At 34.9% G+C, this 22,750-nt stretch overlaps 1 protein-coding gene across 2 annotated transcripts in view; it reads left to right on the top strand.

Annotated features, from left to right (window-relative positions):
• Nucleotides 1-22,750, top strand: part of Naprt (nicotinate phosphoribosyltransferase) — a 282,374-nt gene that overhangs the window by 79,580 nt on the left and 180,044 nt on the right. For both annotated transcript variants that reach the window (XM_090404880.1, XM_090404881.1), the window contains exon 3: nt 191-361. In XM_090404880.1, coding sequence (XP_090261006.1) covers nt 191-361 — 171 coding nt within the window. The remainder of the gene's footprint in view (nt 1-190; nt 362-22,750) is intronic.

Genomic DNA, 22,750 nt, shown 5'->3' with positions numbered 1-22,750 from the left:
AACTCCATGCATGCCTACAAAGCAGACAGATTAATGAAACAACTTTTCTTATAGACAAGAATAAACAAGGGATATTCTTGCATGATAACAAAATAAATGAGCATTCTATATAGAGAAATGTTCTAGTGTAAAATGAACTTTTCTGTCTTAAAACTATTTCATTATAGTATGTACATGTTTGCAATTTTAGATCTCTATCAAATCACAATGGCATATGCATACTGGAAAAGTGGGAAATGTGCAGATCATGCAATATTTGACTTGTTCTTTAGAAAAAATCCATTCCATGGAGAGTTCACAGTATTTGCAGGATTAGAAGAATGCCTTAAATTTCTCCAAAACTTTCATTACTCAGAAAGTGGTAAGTATTGAAATCATTACGTATATATGATTCAGTTGTATATTGCATTATAGCTATTGTGATGATATCGTATTATTTATATAATAGAAAGATAAATGTCATGAAGGTGAGAAAATTTTCTAGAAGCTATTAGAAAAGCTTAGGAAAGATGGCAAAATCTGAATAAAACATTGATTCTGCCAAGAAGATATGTAGTGAAGTTGTTTGTGAGGACAGAAAAATCCAAATACAATGGCAGAATCAAAGTTGAAGAGACAGTTCTGGGGGAGTGTATGTGTTGGGTGAGGGGAGGAATTGAAATTCTTGGCAAATAAGTCATTAGAGAATACAGTGAAAAATATAAGAAAGCTAATCTACCAATAAAGTTAGGCTAAACAGAAATGATGAGTACACTTTCACTAAAGTGCTAAAATATTTTGAAGGCTATTGAAAAAAGTCCAGAAATGGAGGAAACAGTACCATAAAAGGAATCTGAGATGGTGATAAAGATGACATTAAAACTGATAATTAAGAGATTTTGGATGTCTAGAGTAATTACCTCGGAAAATTATTAAACAATGACCTCTATAGATCATTATCACTATATATAATAATGGGGCTGATTGTATGCACCCAAACACCATCTTTCTGTATCATTCAATTCTGATTTAGAACCTAAGTATAGAATATGTATTGCTCAGTATAATGTACAGTTTACACTATTTAAGAGAAGAAAAACAAGTAAAACTGTTTTGGAAGCATTGAAGCTGACTTGGTTGCTTTCACCCAATCAAGGATACTCTGGAAATCTGCATTCAGGGCACTTATTACAGTTGATCTTGAAGCTTGAGATGTTTGAGCTCTTGAAGGCTCATATGAGTAGGACGAATGAAGTGTGCTATCATCGGTGAAACTATGAATAGGGTTTACAGTTAATGAGAACAGGTAATTAATCAGTATTTTTTTTGTCTGTAATTGTGTGTGTTCTGAAGGCCGATTTGTTTGTATGCGGGATCAAAAACTCGAGTTTCTGGGGGGGGGGACCTGCTACCCCCTTATGAGATCAGCTAACTTACCTTTGGTTGAAAAAGCCCATATAAGGATTCCCCTTGTCATGACAAGAATTGAACCCAGATCTTTATTATTTCCACGTCATGCTCTTTTCTCTAAATTTTCCTAAAACATTTTTATATGTGTGGTAATCATTTCCTACTCTGCTGTTTAGATCTCCAACAAGGACTAACTTTTCCTTTTTCATTGTGTCAGCTGCCTTCTCTAATGCACCAAAAAATTCCTCAACTTCTTCCTTATTAGAATCTTCTGTGGGACCATAAGCACAAATAAGTCTCATTGTCCAGTTCTCCATTCTGATATTAGCCCATCTATCTAACTCTTAAATTCTAATTAAATACAGAGGGCAATTAAGGAATTTATTGAGCTGTTGAGAGACAACTTCCTCAATCAGCATGTGATGGAAGGAACTCAATGTCAAAAAGTGTTTGATTTGATTATGGTATCAGAGGGTGTTTCAGTTAAAGACTTAACTATTATGCTTCCTATTGATGACGGTGATCATGCAGTACTCACTTGGGAAGTGGCTAAGTTTATGAATGTTCCTTTCCGAAAAAGTTTACATGAACCCAGTATACTCCTCAGCAGGAAATTTATGACCTGCTGAGGAGTATACTGGGTTCAATGCAATGTTATCGGTTGCTGGATGGGAAGAATATCGACAGTGCATGGGGAGCATTTAAAAAAGACTTAAATAATGTAATATCAGAATGTGTCCCGAGAGTTTAAACAATAATGTTGGAGTGTTAGCAGATAGATATTGAAGTTTGAGGCCATCTAGCAAAGATTACAAATACTACTCAAAAAATAATTGCAATGCTGAAACTTTCACATGTAATGATAAGGATGTCGTTTTGCCTCTTCACAAGTCCTTGATAAGACCTCACTTGGACTGTTATGCACTGGTCTGGTCTCCTAGTTTCCATTATGATTTTTATACAGTGGAGTGAGTGCAAAGGAGAGTATTAAAAATGATATCAGGATTGTGGAATACTGTTTATAAAGACAGATTGAGAATTTGTAGACTGCAGACACTAGCCAACAGTCGAAAGAGGAATGATGTGATTGAGACTTACAAACTTCTGAAAGGGTAATACAGGTTTTAGTCAATGGAATTTTTCATTTTATGGAGGGTGGGGAGGGGATGAGAGGGCATCTTTAGAAGCTGAGAATGAATGCTGTCAAGAAGAGGGTGAGATCTAGATTTTTTTTTGCTCATAGAGAGGAGCATGATTGAAATGGATTGCCATTGGATGTTGTATGAATGAATTCAAGAACAAGTATGACAGCTGGTGTGTATAGTATATGCCCTCCCTTGATGAGTCCCTGACTTCCTGGATATCTCTCTTAATAATAATATGGCCATTCTAGAATTACATAATAAGCTCAAAGAAAATCTTTCATTCTCTAAAACAGTGCTGTTCTGAGGAATAACATGAAATATTATACAAAACAAGAACATAGCATTTTGCTAAAAGTTCTGTAGTTTCACTTGACTATACAGGAATTATTTCTATCCTCTTTTTTTTTTTTTTCTACACAGTCATTCAGCCTGTCTTACCTCTAAAATTCCTGCTATCATAATAAAAGAAGATGGAGATCTCACTTGCATGTATTTTCTTTTAGTGAGCAAGTTTCCTTAAGCACATCTTTTCTTTATTTTTGCTGAAGTCTGCATGAAGATAATCACTCTCGCTATAGAAGTACATTTACTTGAGCAGTTCTGAAGGCACTTCCAATCAGAAGAGTTGGCCAAGTGGGTAGTGTACCTACTCTCCAACTAACAGGTTGCGGGTTCAAATCTTGCTGAGGGCATGGATGTTTGTGATTAGTTTACCTTGCTATAACCTTTGATATGGTGCACTATGACGTTTGCTGTCCTTGTGCCATTAAAACCATAAATCATCATCATCCAATCAGAAGAACTTTTGCAGATTCCATGTTGGTCCTTAGAACATTTACAACTTGTTTCTTATTAAGCACATAACATTTTCTCTAATGTATGAAGGCTTGATACATTATACTGTCCTTCATTATTAGCCTCACACTTCCTCATTGGAGAGTAGATGAAGATACATATAAAACTTTTCCAAGATCACAGAACTTCACTGAGTGTTTTTTTTCCCCCTCCTTTTTTAGCTCTCCTTCCTTGCTTGTACTAGCTTGCTGGTATTTCTGTTATCCAGTTACAGCTGTTCTAAAATGTCGCAATTAACGCATACATGTCCAATACTGAGATTCAAAAAGAAACTCTAGTGACAACATAGCTGCCATTAGTATCATCTATATATATATACTCGCATGCTTGCCAAAGTAACATTTCATCCTCCTCTTTCATTCCATATATCTCCGTTCTTTGGAACAGCTTTTCTCACACCATTTCCCTTTCAAAGTACATCCCAGAGGAAAGGGAATTACCATAATCTGTTATTGTACAAACTCAGACCTACATTGTTTATTAGATCTGAAAAGTTTTAGCTGTCATTTATTAATTCAAAGAGTATTGAGGACAAATCATACATTGGTATTCTTTGGGCTCAGTATTCATGAATGTTTGCCATATTCTATTGAATATTATACTTGGCAGTCAGGCCAGGTCTTTGTGAATTCTCTGGCATGTTCCAACAATACATATGCTGATATTCTACTTCTGCACTTATATCGGGCTTTTGCAATATGTTTACTACCTGCAGCTCATCTTTTTTTTTTTTTTAATTAGTTCCTCTGCAGTATCTTTAACCACATTTCATATGTAATGTATATAATCATGGAATGTGTGATACAAAAGGAAGAGTGTAAAATTTCCTCTACATCATGAGTTATTTTTAACAAACAAAAAAAAAATATATATATATATTTGGTTAAGACTTAATTCCCATTAAGTCTTAACAGGATGCAAGGCTTGGTGCAGTGCTAGTATAGTGTTTGGGATAACCCTGGCATTTCATTTCAGAGAACATTTATTGCTTGCTGGATAGTGAGTATCTGTGTAGCCCTATGGTGGGTGAAAATCTCTGGTACTGAACCAAAAATCCCTTTGAACATGAATCCTTCATTCTCAAATTTTTCAGGGATGTCTCTCATAAGATCCCATCCAAGTGCAGATAATGTAGATACATCATCTGATAACAAATAAGAAACAGAACGTGTTACACACACATATGAATATACCCATTGTTTCTCATCATCCATGTAACATTGTGAATGGCCTGGAGGAAAATATCACCCTTTATTCAGAAGAGTTTAAAAGGATTAGCAGGAATATTACCAGGATACCAATTACAGGGGGGGGATACCAATTACAGTAACACTCCATAAAACACTCATCTTTGATATTCTAGAGGAGTGATATCATAATGGGATCTCCTTGATGTTCCAGGTGAGATGGGTATGGGGTTCAACCTGATTTGTAGGGATGGTAGCCTGGTTGTGACCCAGAATGTCATCCTTAATTTTGACACACATCTAAACCTTAACATCTGTAAAAGTTGAATATCTCAACTGTCCTGTTAGGCTCCACTGATGTCAGAAATGTGGGCATACCCAAACTTCTGTAACTCTTCCATCTGTGCTTGATGTGATTGTCAAGAGCCATAATAAATCATGCCCTCCAAAACAACTTAAATGCATCATCTGTAAGAGAGACTATTTAGCCTACTCCTTCTGTATGTGAAAGATGGAAGGATGAAAAAGATATACAAAAGATCAAGCAAAACCTCTCATATCAGGATGCACAAAGAGGAAGCTTCCCACCACCACACTTGCCTTTATGCTGAGAAGGTGGCAGTTAAGAAAATATCAAAAGGGAAGGACCCTTTTGATATCCCTGTATGTTTATCCCTCTGATAATTCCGACTTTATCCAACAAATTTATCCATCTGATAATTTTGACATATCTGAACTTTGACTGTGAGTACTTCTCGTTGAGCACATTAATTGCCCTAGCTATTACAATCTCTATCTCCTGAAACATCTCCTAAAATGATCCCCTTTAAATGAGAACTCGCTTATCTGAGAAATTCTGGCAAGGGTACCATACAAAGAAAAATGGGCAAACATCTCCATATATATATAAAAAAAAAAAAAAAAAAGGATACTTCTGTATTTGCCAGATTTAAAGTAAACATAAGAAAACTGACCATGACATATCAGATGATGTATTAAACTTTTTTTTTTTTCCAGAGGAAGAGATGGACAGTAGCTGTCCATACCTTCCAAAATATTGAATAATATCAGGATTCTGTCTTGCAGGAGACTTATTTAAAAAACAGTGAGAATCAAACCTTAACTTTGTGGGCAGTACATTCAACTTAACACTACTCTAGTTATCCGCCTCTCAGAGAAATTTGTTATCACAATATATTTCATATATTTACCACTAGGTTCTGAGTTAACCTGGACAGATCTTGATAATCTCATATTGCAACTTTATATATTGTTCCCACATGAGAGGCAGCAAGGCATTTAACAAATAAATGCTATTTGTGTTCTGTGGTCAAAGGAATCTGTTGATATTCTTTTTGAAGAATTGGAGTTTTTAGTGCTCTTTGAGGAATACTTATTTATGGTAACTGTTGCTTATGTTTCTATAAGTTTAGCAGAAATGGTTATGATGGATGCTGGGTCTGCTGAACAGCACCCATAGAAATATATGTAGAAGAGATGTAGAAAATGTGGAAACATTTTCTACATTATCATCATCATCATCATCATCAAATTCCTGCCATGTACCCTCAAGGGGTGTACAGGATATGACAGTACTACATGAAAAAATTACATCATTACTAACTTCCTATCTACAATTTTCCTCCAAATCAGTCTGTTACTTGTCAAGACTCCAACATTATCAGATCTTATATTTCTATCGTCTAAGGCACTTTGTACCGTATCAATCCACCTATATCTTGGTCTTACTCTGGGTCGTTTTCCTGCCAACCTGGCAGAGAACACTTGTTTTGCTAATCTTTCCTCTCCCATTCTATTTAAGTGACCATACCATCTGAGATTAGCTCTGCTAACGCATTCCTGGATGCTGACAATGTCAAGTTCTTTCCTAATATCCTCATTTTTAATATGATATTGCCATTGATGCCATCTGTTCACGCTTCTAATCTTTCTCAGGACTCTCATATCTGCAGTCTCTAGTCTTTGGTCAAGTGTTTTACTTCTGACCCAGCTCTCAGATCCATAAGTTAAAATTGGTTTGAACACAGTCTTGTATACAGCTAATTTAGTGTTCCGACTAATTTCTTTCTTATTCCATATGAATTTATTCAATTGACTTCCCACGATACCAGCTTTGCTGATTCTGTTGTCTATTTCTATATTTAGTTTACCATCTTCAGTAAAAATTGTGCCTAAGTAGCTGAAATGTTTTACTTGTTCCACAGGTTCTCCATTCACAACACAGTTGACATTTTCAATGATTCTGCCTATTTTCATTGTCTTTGTCTTTTTATTGCTGACCTTCATACTATATCTATTACAACAGCTATTCAATTTAGTCAGAGAATCTTGCAGACTTGTAGCGGAATTTATTTAGAAGTATAACATCATCCGCATAAAGCAAAGAGCTGACATTAACATCTCCAATTTTGATATCAGGTTTAATACCACATTCCTTCATAATGTGATCCATATAGATAATGAATAACAGAGGGGATAATGTACATCCTTGTCTCACACCAGATTTAACATTAAACCATCTTCCTGTACTTCCTTCAATTCTAACTGCTGACTCACAACTCAAATAAAGACTAAGTATTGCTTGATATAATGCCCCATTGACACCATATAACTGCAGCGTATTGAATAGCTTCTCTCTTGGCACCTTGTCATATGCCTTTTCCAAATCGACAAAACTTAAATACAGATCTTTGTTATATTCCCATGCTTTCTCGACTATTTGTCGTAAAGTGAAGATCTGATCCTGACAGCCTCTATTTGGCCTGAATCCAGCTTGTTCTTCACCAAGCTTTTCTTCCACAATTCTTCTCAACCGTTTCTCAAGTATACTTGCATAGATCTTGCCAGGAACACTCAGTAGGGAAATACCTCTGTAATTCTCACATTCAGTTTTATTTCCCTTTTTATATATGGGTACTATGAGAGCTCTACTCCAATCATCGGGAATTCGTCCCTCTGTCCAGGCTTTCTGAACTATGCAGTGCAGCCACTGTAAGACTCTTATACCACCATACTTCAGCATTTCTGGTCGAATATCATCTACTCCTGCTGCCTTTCCACATTTCAAGCCTTTGATGGCTTTTTCTACTTCAAGTATGGATATGTATTCCTGACTGCATGCCTGGTCAGTGTTTTTTATCACTGTGCTGTCATCACTGCTTGTTTTCTACATTAATTTTTCTACATTACTTGTTTTCTACATTATTTTCTACATTAAAACCTTAAAAACCTTAACAACCTTAAAAATTTTTAGAGGGATTTTAGGTGCACCACCCAAAATGTGAGAGCAGTATTCCAATGTTGATGGGTAAATTTGGAGTTTGTACTGGATAGATGAAACTAGATGAAAAGCAACATTTCAAACAAAAAAAAAAGATGGCAAGTTTTTCAGAAACTAAGAGTAGTGATGAAATTGTGATAGCAAAGACTATGATTAAGAGTCAGTCTATGAAGGGAGATCTGTTCTTGGCTGTTAAGTTGACTGGAAGCTTTAAAATTAATAATAGCTTATTTGTAGATTGTCCACTTTTAGTTTTTTACTGGCATTTTAATGCTCAAGATTTGTGTACTTTTTGGTTTCTTGCATTTTCAGACAAACTAATTTTGTTCAGGATGTCAGCCACATGCTATTAGTGTTCAGAGTGCTCTTTATCCCCATTTCATATTCTACTCTGTTGGGCTCAGGTTGAATCCACAAGTTTGATTTTTAGTGTGTTTCATTTATACACATAATATGTATGTCCAAAATCATCTTGAACAAACGCTTTCTTCTATGAATAAAATTTGTCTCAAAATTTGCAACAAATTAAAAATGGTCAACTCTGAAGCCCAAAATAGTTATGTAAGAGACTAAATATAAATTTGAAATTTTTATGAGAGATAGGTAGCAATAAAGCAAAATTGGTCCCATTCTGTTATTATCATCCCTTCAGCTTCAGCCTTGAAAATGAAGAAAACTTCCTTTTTTACTGCATCTTCTAGCATATTTAGTACATCCACTTATCAAGACAATTTTTTAGTGTCACGAGGGATATGCCATTTGACAATAATAAATGGGAGAGTAAAAATAAATAAATGAATGATGAAAAAAACTTTAACCTGGCTGATCACAAAGATGATTTTGGTTTATTCCACATTTTTTGCCACATGGCAAAAGCATATATCTATGTATTGACTTCTGTTCTTGCAATATCGGTAGTATAAATGCTTTTTTTGTATTCAGTGAATGTCATTGAACATGAAAGCAAGCTGAACTTGAAAGCAAGAAGATTTAAAAAAAAAGGAGAAAATTGACAACACAAGAATGTATCACAGCTATGTCCCATTCAGTGAGAAAAACATTGCTGTCTGCCAGTATCATGTTAGATAAATCATTATTTTTTTTCTGCAGAGAGCTTTGAAGTTGTTGCACTCACTTACATCAAAGGCTATTTCACCATGACTGAAATGTCTGCTCTGGTAAAACATCTCTCACCCTTATGGATAGAACATTTAAATAGAATGGACAACAGCAGACTACCAAATATATTATACAGATACAAAATAAGTGGAAAAAGAAGAATTGAAAGATCAAGAAAGACATGGCATGAGACCAGAACAGGCCACCTGGTCTAAAATCCATGTTGGGAAGAAGAAGAAGCCACTTATTTTATTACCTAGCTAAGTAAAACTGGTTAAAATAGAACAAAAATTTCTGAGGACTTCAAACTGCAGTGCACGTAGCTAAGCATGGCTAATTACTGCTATAAAAAAAATTTAAAAAAAACTGGTTTCCAATATTTATCATCATAGGAACCACATTTCTTTCACAGATAGAAATTTGATGAAGCTGACTGGAATACCTTTTGACATCTTGAAAAATTTAATTCTGAGACAGTCATTTAGAACGTAATGGATGCTCAATTGCTGAATCATCATCATCATCAAATTCCTGACATGTACCCTCAAGGGGTGTAATTGCTGAATCATACTGAGGAAAAGAAGAGCTTTGCTAGAATATCTGCAATGCATTTTTATTCCTCTGAATTCCTGGTCCCAGAACAAACAAACAAAAATTCTGTGTGCTTTAAACAGTTTGGAACAACAGGCTGTTCAAGTAACAAGAATTGAAACCTGCTTTGCTTTGTTGTTGATCAACTTCAGTTCTTACCAGCCATTATGAGATGGTAAAATATCTCTCACCATTGCCCATTGAATCATCAGCTCTACCTTTCTGCGAGTCTAAATTTTCAGCTTCTTTGTGATTATTATTGCCTTCTCAAAGCCAGGTAAGGATCCAAAATTTCTAAGAAATTTTGTCCAATAGCTCTGAGCAGTTTTTATGTGTAAGTTCTTACAAAAACGTGTTAATTTTAGTGCTTCTCTTTGGCTGTAACATCTGTTTATATCCTTTCTTTTAAGGTTACACAGTGGTCAGCATTCATATTTAAGAAATTTTGGAGACACAACACACATGTTAAAATAGGTCAGGCTAGGTAAAAGATTAATAAATAGTTAGATTCATTTTACCTTTGTAAAGTGCTGTAGCATGTAGCTTGGATCTTATACATATGCATTTTCCTGATGATGACCTCAATACAGAGGTCAATACATCGAAAGTTACTTTCCTAATATTAAGTAAAGTAATTATTTTAACATGTGTTGTGTCTTCATAATTTTCTGTTTATATCCTGTGACATCTGTACCATTTTATTTATTTAATAATGTTTCACTGTGCCATTTTATTTATTCTTTTGTTATCTTATATGAGTTCTATTATTGCCTAAGTAAAGAACTGCATAAAGATTAGGTTTTCGGTGTTCATTTGCAGCTGAGATGTCTTTTCAGCATTTTATTATCAAAGTGTTATATCTATATAAGAATTTAATATAAAAATATTATCATCATCATCATCATCAAATTCCTGCCATGTACCCTCAAGGGGTATACAGGATATGATAGTACTACATGAAAAAATTACATCATTACTAACTTCCTATCTACAATTTTCCTCCAAATCAGTCTGTTACTTGTCAAGACTCCAACATTATCAGATCTTATATTTCTATCGTCTAAAGCACTTTGTACCGTATCAATCCACCTCTATCTTGGTCTTCCTCTGGGTCGTTTTCCTGCCAACCTGGCAGACAACGCTTGTTTTGCTAATCTTTTCTCTCCCATTCTATTTAAGTGACCATACCACCTGAGATTAGCTCTGCTAACGCATTCCTGGATGCTGACAATGTCAAGTTCTTTCATAATATCCTCGTTTTTAATATGATATTGCCATTGATGCCATCTGTTCACGCTTCTAATCTTTCTCAGGACTCTCATATCTGCGGTCTCTAGTCTTTGGTCAAGTGTTTTACTTCTGACCCAGCTCTCAGATCCATAAGTTAAAACTGGTTTGAACACTGTCTTGTATACAGCTAATTTAGTTTACCGACTAATTTCTTTCTTATTCCATATGAATTTATTCAATTGACTTCCCACGATACCAGCTTTGCTGATTCTGTTGTCTATTTCTATATTTAGTTTACCATCTTCAGTAAAAATTGTGCCTAAGTAGCTGAAATGTTTTACTTGTTCCACAGGTTCTCCATTCACAACACAGTTGACATTTTCAATGATTCTACCTATTTTCATTGTCTTTGTCTTTTTATTGCTGACCTTCATACCATATCTATTACAACAGCTATTGAATTTAGTCAGAGAATCTTGCAGACTTGTAGCGGATTTATTTAGAAGTATAACATCATCCGCATAAAGCAAAGAGCTGACATTAACATCTCCAATTTTGATATCATGTTTAATACCACTTTCCTTCATAATGTGATCCATATAGATAATGAATAACAGTGGGATAATGTACATCCTTGTCTCACACCAGATTTAACATTAAACCATCTTCCTGTACTTCCTTGAATTCTAACTGCTGACTTACAACTCATATAAAGACTAAGTATTGCTTGATATAATGCCCCATTGACACCATATAACTGCAGCGTATTGAATAGCTTCTCTCTTGGCACCTTGTCATATGCCTTTTCCAAATCGACAAAACTTAAATACAAATCTTTGTTATATTCCCATGCTTTCTCGACTATTTGTCGTAAAGTGAAGATCTGATCCTGACAGCTTCTATTTGGCCTGAATCCAGCTTGTTCTTCATCCAGCTTTTCTTCCACAATTCTTTTCAACCGTTTCTCAAGTATACTTGCATAGATCTTGCCAGGAACACTCAGTAGGAAATACCTCTGTAATTCTCACATTCAGTTTTATTTCCCTTTTTATATATGGGTACTATGAGAGCTCTACTCCAATCATTGGGAATTCGTCCCTCTGTCCAGGCTTTCTGAACTATACAGTGCAACCACTGTAAGACTTTTATACCACCATACTTCAGCATTTCTGGTCGAATATCATCTACTCCTGCTGCCTTTCTACATTTCAAGCCTTGGATGGCTTTTTCTACTTCAAGTATGGATATGTATTCCTGATTGCATGCCTGGTCAGTGTTTTTTACCACTGTGCTGTCATCACTGCTTGTTTCATTTAGCAGTTTTTCAAAGTAATTACTCCACATTTCAAGGATATCTTTTTTTTCTCCTGTTTTCATGTCACCTTTATCATCTCTAACTCCTTTTACAACACTGTTTCCTCCATTACTAAGCTTCTTCAACTACCTCCAGAATATTTTGCCACCTTCTTGATATTTATTTTCTATATTCTTGCCAGTCCTCCCATGACTTTTGTTTAGCTAGTTTTACACAGTGTTTAGCATTCTTGCATTTGTCTCTATATTCTCTAAGAGCACAAGCTGACTTATTTGACCAGAACTTTTGATATACTTTCTTCTTTTCCTTCACTGCCTCTTTAACTTCCTGTGTCCACCAGGGAGTTATGATTTTTTTATCCTTGCAGACAACCTCACCACATGCCTCTCTGGCAGAATCAATCAACGTTTTCTTCAGTGTTTGCCACTGAATCTCCAAGGTTTGATTCCTGTTCTCAAACTCTTTCATTTTTTTTTTTTTTTAATAATCTTTCTGTATTTTACTCTACAGTTCACATCTGAGAGCTGCTCAACTTTTATTCGCTTTAAAACTTTCTTACATGTTATTCTTTTCAATATGAAATTCAATTTTATCCTGCTCAAGACTAGATAGTGATCACTTCCAATTTTAAATCCTCTGTACACTGTGGTGTCCTGCACCAGGGAGAAAACATTACTATCAACAATAACGTAGTCAATGAGACTTTTCTTATTCCTTGCCTCTTCTCTCCATGTGAATTTGTGCACATTTTTATGTTGGAACATGGTGTTAGTAATAACCAGTCCATGTCTTGAGCAGAAATCCAACAGATATTTGCCATTATTATTAGCTTTGCTCTTTTCTCCAAATTTCCCCAAAATATTTTTGTATGTCTCACAATCATTTCCTACTCTGCTATTTAGATCCCCAACAAGGACCAACTTTTCCTTTTTCATTGTGTCAGTTGCTTTTTCTAAAGCCTCAAAACATTCCTCCACTTCTACCTTGGTAGAACCTTCTGTGGGACCATAGGCACAAATAAGGCTCATTGTCCAGTTCCCCATTCTCATATTTGCCCACATTACTCTACTTGAGACTGACTGCCATTCAAGAAGATTAGCCTCGTATTTTGTGTTGAATACTATGGCTTCTCCTTCTTTTCCTTGATTGTCGTTGCCTGAATATAACATTTTGTATTTATTGCTCAAAAAGATCTCACCAGTTTTGGCCTTTTTTTGTTTCAGTCACCCCTATTATGTCGATCTACTACTTGTCTAATTCCTCAGCTAGCTCCATTTCTTTGCCATTCAGGCTTCTTACGTTGATAGTACCGATCTTTAACTCTGGTGATGTTTAGTTGGGGTTTGTTTTCAGATTTGTTCCAGTAGCTGACTTTTCGCTGTTCGCCCTAGTTCCCTGGCGAAAACAACGGGGGTCTTGTTTAACCGGGTGACGCCCCAGCCGGCATGAAATTTTGTCATGTTGTACCATCATTTTTTATTTTGGTTTAATCAATAAGAATACAATTTGGTTGGCTAAATCCCAGATTGCCAGCCCATCCTCGTTCGTTCAGTATCCAAGTAGATACCCAACAGGGTGCACCACGAGAAGGTGAAGATTGGACATTAGGTCAGAAGCCCTCGTCAGTTCTCCGCATTCCTTTAAAGGCTATGTGGAAGTCTCCTCTCAGTTATACAACTTTGACCCTTGAACACCCCTATAAAAATATTAAAGCTATGTAAACAATGGTACTTCTTAAGAAAGATTCCGGTAATTAGATCACATGTTTATTATGATAAATAACAATAAAAAACAAACCCGACAAGTTTAGTAAGTTGTATGACTTACATCTTCACGGTTCAAAGGTAACTAAAAGTTTAAACACACGAAATGAGAAATTACTCAAAATAGTTCATTCTATGCAGTTGTATAACTGTTCATTAAATTGAATATCCAAATGTAGATTCAGTGCAATATAAAGTTTGAACAATGCTGGATGCTATCACGTTCTGTTGTTTGTGTTCACATTGTCCGAGGTCTGACCTGTGTATATTTTTTATCAATGCTGACCAAACTTGGTGTAGAATTAGGCCCTGGTTTTTGTTTCAGTACGTTGGAATTCTAAGCATGTTTGTAGTTTCTTTAAATTTCCTTAAATTTTTTGTTAAATCTTGAATGAAGGAGAAATTTATTGTACTACATTTCATTCAGATTTAACAAGTATCAAAACTCTCGGAGAAATACTTGTATATTGGTAAAGGTGAAGTTGATTGTAAAATAACGATAAAATCCATGATTTAAAAAATTTCCTTATGTATTATAATATTAATGTCTTTGTGAATACAACAGAGGTTGAAAATAGGCGAAAAAAATGTTAGTATGGCAAAGTTTAGATCAGAGTTACAGATGAGGTAAGCGGATTAAAAACATGTCCGGAGGCAGTCACGTATACAATGTCTAAAAGGTGCACAGAAGTTTCCCGTGGACATGCATGGAGGAGCGATGGCACGGAGTGCAGAAGAATTAGGTGCCAGGTAAAAACAATTATGTAATAGTGAGAATATCACAGCAGTGAATATATAGAGCTTGGCAATGCCAACTCGGTGCTTTTTCTATCTTGTTCCTGTCTTTCCTGGAGAAGGAAGTTCGAGTGCGGTCGAGAAGGACAATGTCCATAGGGAGCTATGCTGTCAGACAGAGATCCAGCATGAGCGTAGGCCTCAGCACAGCAGTATAGTAAGCGTAGACCAAGGTGATATGCGGAACCACGTGGATCAATCCTCGCAGACCAGATTTGCCTGCATCGAAGGAAGTGAATCGTGAATGTATTCGCTAGCCAGTCTTTTCTGAAAGCAGCAAACCGGAGGAAGAAACAACGAGCCATAAGAATATAATAGATGATCGAAAGAGAAAGCCAGAGTGATCCTAATGTCCTGGTAACGTAAGAACATTTAAATCTTTTGTATATACAGGAATGTTAGATTGTAACGAAGATAGGAACTGATAAGTTGTTGGACTTTCGAAGTGTAATAGAACTTTAGCATCTGATCCACATATAGAATGTTATAGCTCTGTGTGTGAGGACTTGCAAAGTGTTGTGATTGAATGTATAGTTTTGTTATAGTCAGATAGTTCCTGAGATCAAGATTTTGGTAATTGATTACCAAATTTATGAATTTTATGAATTATGAATGTTAAGTAATTAGAAGGAATTCATGATGTGTTTAGTATTAGATGTTGCTTCATGTTGAGAAAGATTAAGAATGCCCAGGTTACACCTGCATGATTGAATTAGTTTAGTTAAGTAATTATCAGTAATTGTACCGAAATTTTTAATGAATAAATCCTTTTTTCAACCTAATAACTTGCCTGATCTATGTTCTCAATGCACCACTCATCAAGTAGAACTTGTGCGAATCAAAATTTGGGGATAGCTACGACTGCAGTAAAATTAAGACACATAAGTTTTTGATGAAATTTGGAATAGTAATTGTATGAATATTGAATATTGTGCTTTTCTCCCAGATGACGAAGCTTCTCTAGTGTAATAATTTTGGATGGTGCAATGTTAGCAAATAGATTTTTCCAAAATTAGAAACGGGGTTAATACCAGAATTATAACAAAAGGATTGGCTCTAGCCTGAAGCAATGTCTTTGTTAACAGTGCGGTGCACCATCATTCAGTACGTTTATAGTGGCCAGCAGATAGAGAAATAATAAGACTTGTATGAGTAAGGAATTAATGAGAATTAAGAGAGGCAAATGAGTAAGTAAAGTAGATAGGTAAGGGTATATGTCAACATAACGTAATTTTACAATGCCGCAGACAGTAGGATAATTGAAGATTTAATTAGAGGTTTAGTAAGATCTGATATAGGTAAATATAAAAATAAAAATTGACAAAATTAACATAACTTTACACTGGCAATTTTATCTTCCCCAAATGCACGTGCCATTTTCACAGAACAGTGTTTTACAAATTCACCATCAGATAATGATTTTTTTGCTTTTGCTATCTCTGCGCTTACAAGAAACGATGCCAAGAGTGAGCTTTTTTTGTATTGATGTTGGTTTAGTAAAAATAGATTTCTGAGCACTAACCTTTCTCTTCAAATTACGTACAATTTTAGTACATACTTGTCGGTATTTAGCGGCATGGTGCTGTATGTAGTGGTGTTTGAGGTTATATTCCTTGTGCACAGACAATACTTGCAAACACACAAGGCACTGTGGTTTGTTGTCATTATTGTTTATAAACAGATTCATTTTCCCATTTCTCCTGAAATGACCTGTTTTCTTCACAGATCTTACGTTGCTTACTCATAGTACACAAAGGCTGAAGTTACTGATCAGGGAACAAAAACTGCAACAATAACACTGGTAACTGTGAAACGGAGTCTCTGAAACTGATCGCTGTAACCAGAGCAGAGCAAATGACTTTCAATGATGCTTTACTCTGGAGTGCATCGAAATCTACCACTCCACTACTACAACTCGCACAGAGAAGCAGTAGATTTTATAAATTGAGTAATCTTTTTAAAGCAATTTTGATTCCATGTTGAGAATATAAATTGTTTCCGTCATCAGAAATATTGAATATAACTAGTATATCAATCAGAAAATCTGCAGTCGAAACTAATAGCTAAATTGATAATACATATAATTTAATAATATATTTTTTATCTAGTTATACTAGTTATATTTAATATAACTAGTATATCAATCAGAAAATCTGCGGTCGAAACTAATAGCTAAATTAATAATGCATATAATTTAATATAGTTTTTATCCTACCGCAAGCCTGCTGTTGGCCACCTATGATCTATAGGAAGCAGTATTAAATTGTGTACCTAGGGCAAGGAGGGTTAATCGGGTAGGAGTTAAATGGATGAGTAATATCATTAAGCATGAGTTGCAGAAGAGAAGGCAAGAAAGATGACCAGCATGGCAAGGAAGACAAAAGCAGGCCAAAGGAAATCCTAAAGAATATTTTTGTTATGTGGCTAGTAAGAGGAAAAATGACTATGGAAGATTAACCTTAATGAGTAATGATGGTCACGAGGGGAGAGAGAAGCAGATGAAATAGTTGAGTTACTGAGTGACCACTTTGCAAGGATATCATCCTAGTGAGGTTACTGCTTTAACCTATGTAAACAAACACTAATTTGGGAACAGTGGTCGATGAATTGGAGTTTTAGGATATTGCAGAAGCTCAGTGTAAATACAGCTGTGAGATTAGATGGGATATCAGCTAGGGTTTTGCAAGAATGTGCAAAGGAACTGGCAATGCCTCTGACTAGGCTTCTAATTTAAGTCTCAGCTCTGGTAGAGTTCTAGATAATAATTCCCTTGCATAAGGGAGGTTCTAAGACTACAATGGCAAATTATAGACCAATCAGTATCTCAGGCATGGTAGTAAAAGTACTAGAAAAATTGGTAAAAAACAGAATTCAAGAATGGGTAGATAAAAATGATACTGTACGAGGATCAATATGGCTTTGGGAAGGGTTGGTCATGCCTTAGTAATTTACTAACTTTTTATAATAGAGTAACAACTGAATTGGATAAAGGAAAATGGCTACACAATGATTTCACTAGATTTTGCAAAGGCATTTGAGAGAGAATACCACATGGAACTTTGTTATGCAAATTAGAACAAATGGGGATGGATATGACACTGGTTAAGTGGATAGGAGGGTAGCTGCTGGTCAGATATCAAAAAGTGGTATATGGAAGGGCAGAATTGAGGTGAAAACAGGTGACTAGTGGTGTGCTGGGATCATTGCTCTTTAATTTGTACATAAATGATATAGAAAATAGCATGAAAGGAAATATTCAGTTGTTTGCTGATGATGCAAAATTAGGTAGAGTAATAATTAATCAAGGTGATGTGGAGAGCTTTCAAGACAATTTAAATAGGCTGTCAGTATGGGCAAAAGTTAATGGGTGTCAGTTTAATGTAGAGAAATGTAAAGTTATGCATTTTGGAATAAATAGATTAGGAGCAGTCTATCACATTGATGGCACTGTACTACAGGAAATAGATGAAGCTAGAGATTTAGGGGGGGGGTGCGGCAGACAGAGAGTTAGTTTAGAGGACATGTTGCTAAGGTAGCCCATAAGATTACTTTGCTATTGAAGAACACATTAACAAGTAGAGATAAGGAAGTTGTCATTCCTCTTTATAAGGCCTTGATATGCCCACATATGGATTACTGTGCTCAAGTCTGGTCCCCTGGGTTTCTTGGGGATGTGGAAGCAGTGGAAAGGATTCAGAGGCAAGTGACCAAGATGGTCACTCACCTCTGAATAGAGGATAGATTGAAGGTGTTTGGATTGTAGAATTTGGTTGATAGGAGAAAAAGAGGAGGATATCTTGGTTTCATCCTTTATCCAAGTGTAAGCAAAGTTTGCACATGAAGTAACTTCATGACATGGCAACTTGTATATAGAGGCTAATGACTTCACATTGTTTTATTATGTGACAAAATGATTAGTATCGATAATATTAAAGATCATCTGCTGTTTAGTTGGGGCTTTTTTCCCTAATTATATGATTTTATCCTCCTCATCAAATATCTGATATGTATCTCAGATGGTGGGGGGAGTAGAGGATACTATATGAGTACTACATGATGAAATTTACATTATTACTAATTTCCTATCAGTAATTTGTCCAGTTTATATTTCATTCTTCTGAGGTGCTTCTGACTGCATCAGTCCACCTAGGTCTTGGTCTTCTTTTTTCATGTTCTGGCACCAAATGCTGCTTTCCTAGCCTTTCCTCTCCCATTCTGTATGTGGCAGTACCAATTTACATTAACTACACTCAACCATCCTCAAATGCTAGCACTATCAACTTCCTTTCTAATATATTCATTGTTAATATTATGGTGCCAGTGATGCATCTGTTAATTCCCACATTTTTTCTCAGATCTCTTATATCTGAGTTTCCAGTCTTGGATCGATTATTTTATCTCTGAGATCAGAGCTGGGTCAGAATTATATACTGGGGTTCTATATACCAGGGTGACCAGAGTTTTTGCAGCAAGAGCCCTAGTTACCTACCAGAAATTGTTAAGAGCCACAAATTTACTTTTGGGAACATTTTTAAGGTCAACATCAAAAGTTTCCTTAATATCAATGCCACGATTACTATCTTTTAATGCTATTAAATCTAATAATTCTTCTCACGTCACTCTGTCCTCAAGAATGAAACAAATATCATCATCATACATATCAAGGATTTAGGCCTAGTATGGCCTGTTCCGGCCTTAGAAGTCATCGTTGAATCGTTTAAGAGGACGTCCTGGTTTTCTTTTTCCTAATGGCTTGTACTTTAAGGCTTGTTTTGTTAATCTTTGTTTTCATTCTTTGAACGTGTTCCATCCATCTATATTTATATTTTTTAATTTTTTTAATTACTGGTTCTTGGTTTAATTCTTTCATAATATCTTCATTTCTTTTGTGATCAAATAGGGTATACATTGCAGTTTTTCTCATAAACTTAATTTCTGCTGTTGTTAATCTTTGTTTGTCTTTTTGTTTTATTGTCCAGATTTTGCTTCCATACATTAAGACCGGTAGGGCTAATGTATTGTATACTTTTAGCCTGGTTTGTTTTTGAACTAGATTTGGTTTAAATATAGAGTTAATTACTCCTGTTATTTTTAAATATTTTGCAATTTTTATGTTTATATCTTTTTCATTTTCATAAGTGATCATACATCCTAGATAGTTAAATGAATTCACCTGTTTTAAGATCTTGTTATCTAATACTATTTTAGTTCTTGCTGGATCTTGTCCTTTAAAGGCCATGGTTTTTGATTTTTCCGTTGATATTATCATACCATAATCTTTGGATATCTCATTTAGATTTAAAATAGCTTTCTGTAAGTTATCTTCAGAATTTGTAATTATTATTTGGTCGTCTGGAAAGAGGAGAGTGTTTAAGTTAACTGTAGGTGAAAGTTTAATTCCTTGATGTAAATTTTTACTCCATTTTATTATTATTTCATTTAAGTAGATATTAAAAAGAGTTGCTGAGAGGGGACATCCCTGTCGGACCCCTTGGTTTATCTCTCTTGTATATGATAGCTCCTGATTTAATCTTATTTGTATTTGATTATTTTCATATATACTTGTGACAGCTTTTAGGATATTATTTGGTATTTGTCTTTCTTTTAATATGTTAAATAATATGTTTCTTTTAACTTTGTCAAATGCTTTTTCAAAGTCAATAAATGCAATATGTGTTTCTAAATTATATTCTCTTCTTTTCTCTATTATTAATTTTAGGCAGAAGGCTGGGTCTATACATGATCGTCCTTTTCTAAATCCATTTTGTACCTCTAGAATAAAGTTTTCGGAATATTTCATTAGTTTGTTATTTAAGATTCTGCTGTATATTTTGTAACATGAATTTAGTATACTGATACCTCTATAGTTTTTAGGGTCATCTCTATTACCTTTCTTAAAGATAGGAATCACAATTGCTTTTTTCCATTCTATTGGGGGGATACCAGTTGAGTAAATTTTATTTAAAAATAATAAGAGTCTTCCTTTGAATCTTGTTCCTGCGTATTTATATAGTTCTGAACCTAGTTTATCTTCTCCAGGTGATTTTCCGTTTCTTGTTTCTTTCAGGCTGATTTCTAATTCTTCTTCAGTTATTTCCTTTTCATTTTCGTTAATTGTTTGCCAGTTGTCTTTTTTAAAATATTTGTCTGTCCACAGTTCTGTGTAGTAATTTAGAAATTCTTCCAATTTCAATTCAGTGTTTAATTTTATGTTTTCTTTGGTATCTGCATTTAGGTGTTTCAAAATCTTATATACATTGGGTCTTATTTTATATAAATCGTGTTCTAAATTAGAAACAAATTTATTTCATGATTCTCTGTCTTTTTCTGACTTCTCTTTTAGCTATGGCTCTTATTCTTTTATATTCTATTTCATCTTCTAATCTTTTACTGCTTTACCATTTGTGATAGGCTTCTTTTTTCTTTTTGATTATTTCTTTGATTGTATCATCCCAGATCTTCAGTTTTTTTCTTTTATTGAATTTTTTGGTCTTTCCTAAGCTTTCATTTGCTGCTGCATTTAGTATCGTTTTTATATTAAGCCATTCTATTTCCATTTCTTCATTTTGTTTTATTTTATCTAGATATTGGTTAATTCTTTGTTCATATAGCCATTGTACATTTGTGTCATTCAATAGTCTAGTTTTATAAACAAATGTTTCAATTTTTCTTTCTGTTCTTGTTACTTGTAGCCATTTAGGTGGTAATCTTAATTTTATTTTAACAAGGAAGTGGTCACTGCTTATTTCATATCCTCTGTGAACTCTAACATCTAGTGAAAATTTTGATGTCTTTTCATTTAATATGAAGTAATCTAATATTGATTTCCATCCTCTTGCTGCCCAAGTATATTTATGTATGTCTTTATGTTTATAGAAGGAATTCATTATTTTTAGGTTATTATAAACTACAAAGTCAATCAATTTTTTACCATTTCTGTTTAGGGTGTGTTCTCTATGTATTCCTATATTATTATTAATTTTCGTGCTTCCAATTCTTGCATTTAAGTCTCCTGCTAAAATTATGTAATCATTTTTATTTATTTTATTATATATGTTTTGTAGCTGATTATAAAAATCAATATTATCCTGTTCTCTTCCTTCTTCTGGGGCATATAAACCAATTATTGTTAAATAGCCTCTATCTATTTTTATTCTAGCTTCTATTATTCTTTCATTCCATAATTTATAATGTTTTAACTGTTTTGAAAGGGAGTTATGAATCCAAATCATGACTCCTGCTTGTGCTCTTTGGTCTCTGTCGACTCCACTGTATATCACATTAAAATTTTCAGTTCTCATAGTTCCTTTTAATTTCTTTTTTGTTTCAGTGATTACTGCTATTTTAAAGTTTCTTTCATTTAATAACTGGTCTAATTCTATTTCTTTATATGCTATTCCTCTTACATTCCAGTTTGCTATGTGTATTATATTTTGTCGTTTCCATTTTCGTTTTCCCTTTTCCATTCCAGGGTCGTTTCCCATAGATTCAATCCGATTATCTTTTTCTGTCAGCTTACAAGTAGGATTATGTTCTCCATGTCAGGGGACTAGCCTGACGATGGAATAGTTCAGTGGTAGGGCTGCTACCTTAAGGCTTCTGAACTCGCCTTCTTCCGAATTTAAACCCATAGGAGGAATAGGGTATATTGAAGGGGAAAGGGTAGATTATAGAAGAAATATAGTAAGGTTTATAGAGAGGACATAGTTGTAAGGCCAGAAATGAAAAGACCCCATGGCCCTCGAGTACTCTAATAGCACAAGGGTCATAAAGTAAGAAGAGTTGGCTGATAAGGCCTTATAGGAGAGATTAAAGTAAGTGGGTCTTCCTCAAAGTAGAAGAAGGAGAGGATAGATCCAGCTAGGGGTCCATGGGAGCGCCGCTTCCCTTACAATCAAGATGATTGCCCCTTATGGCCCTGTTGGTCCACGAGTCCTTATTCAGTATATTCGGACCACCCCACCATATATATATATATATACACACACACGCATGCGCATGTACACACACACACACATGGTGGGCTCCCCTATCCGCCACCCAGGGGACGCGCTCTCTAG

Source organism: Typopeltis vanoorti, chromosome 15, assembly GCF_054136105.1.
Source record: "Typopeltis vanoorti isolate ZY-2024b chromosome 15, IOZ_Tvanoo_1.0, whole genome shotgun sequence".
Classification (NCBI taxonomy): Eukaryota; Metazoa; Arthropoda; class Arachnida; order Uropygi; family Thelyphonidae; genus Typopeltis; species Typopeltis vanoorti.
Note: the sequence above shows the minus strand (reverse complement) of the source record. Positions and strands in the feature narration are given on the sequence as shown.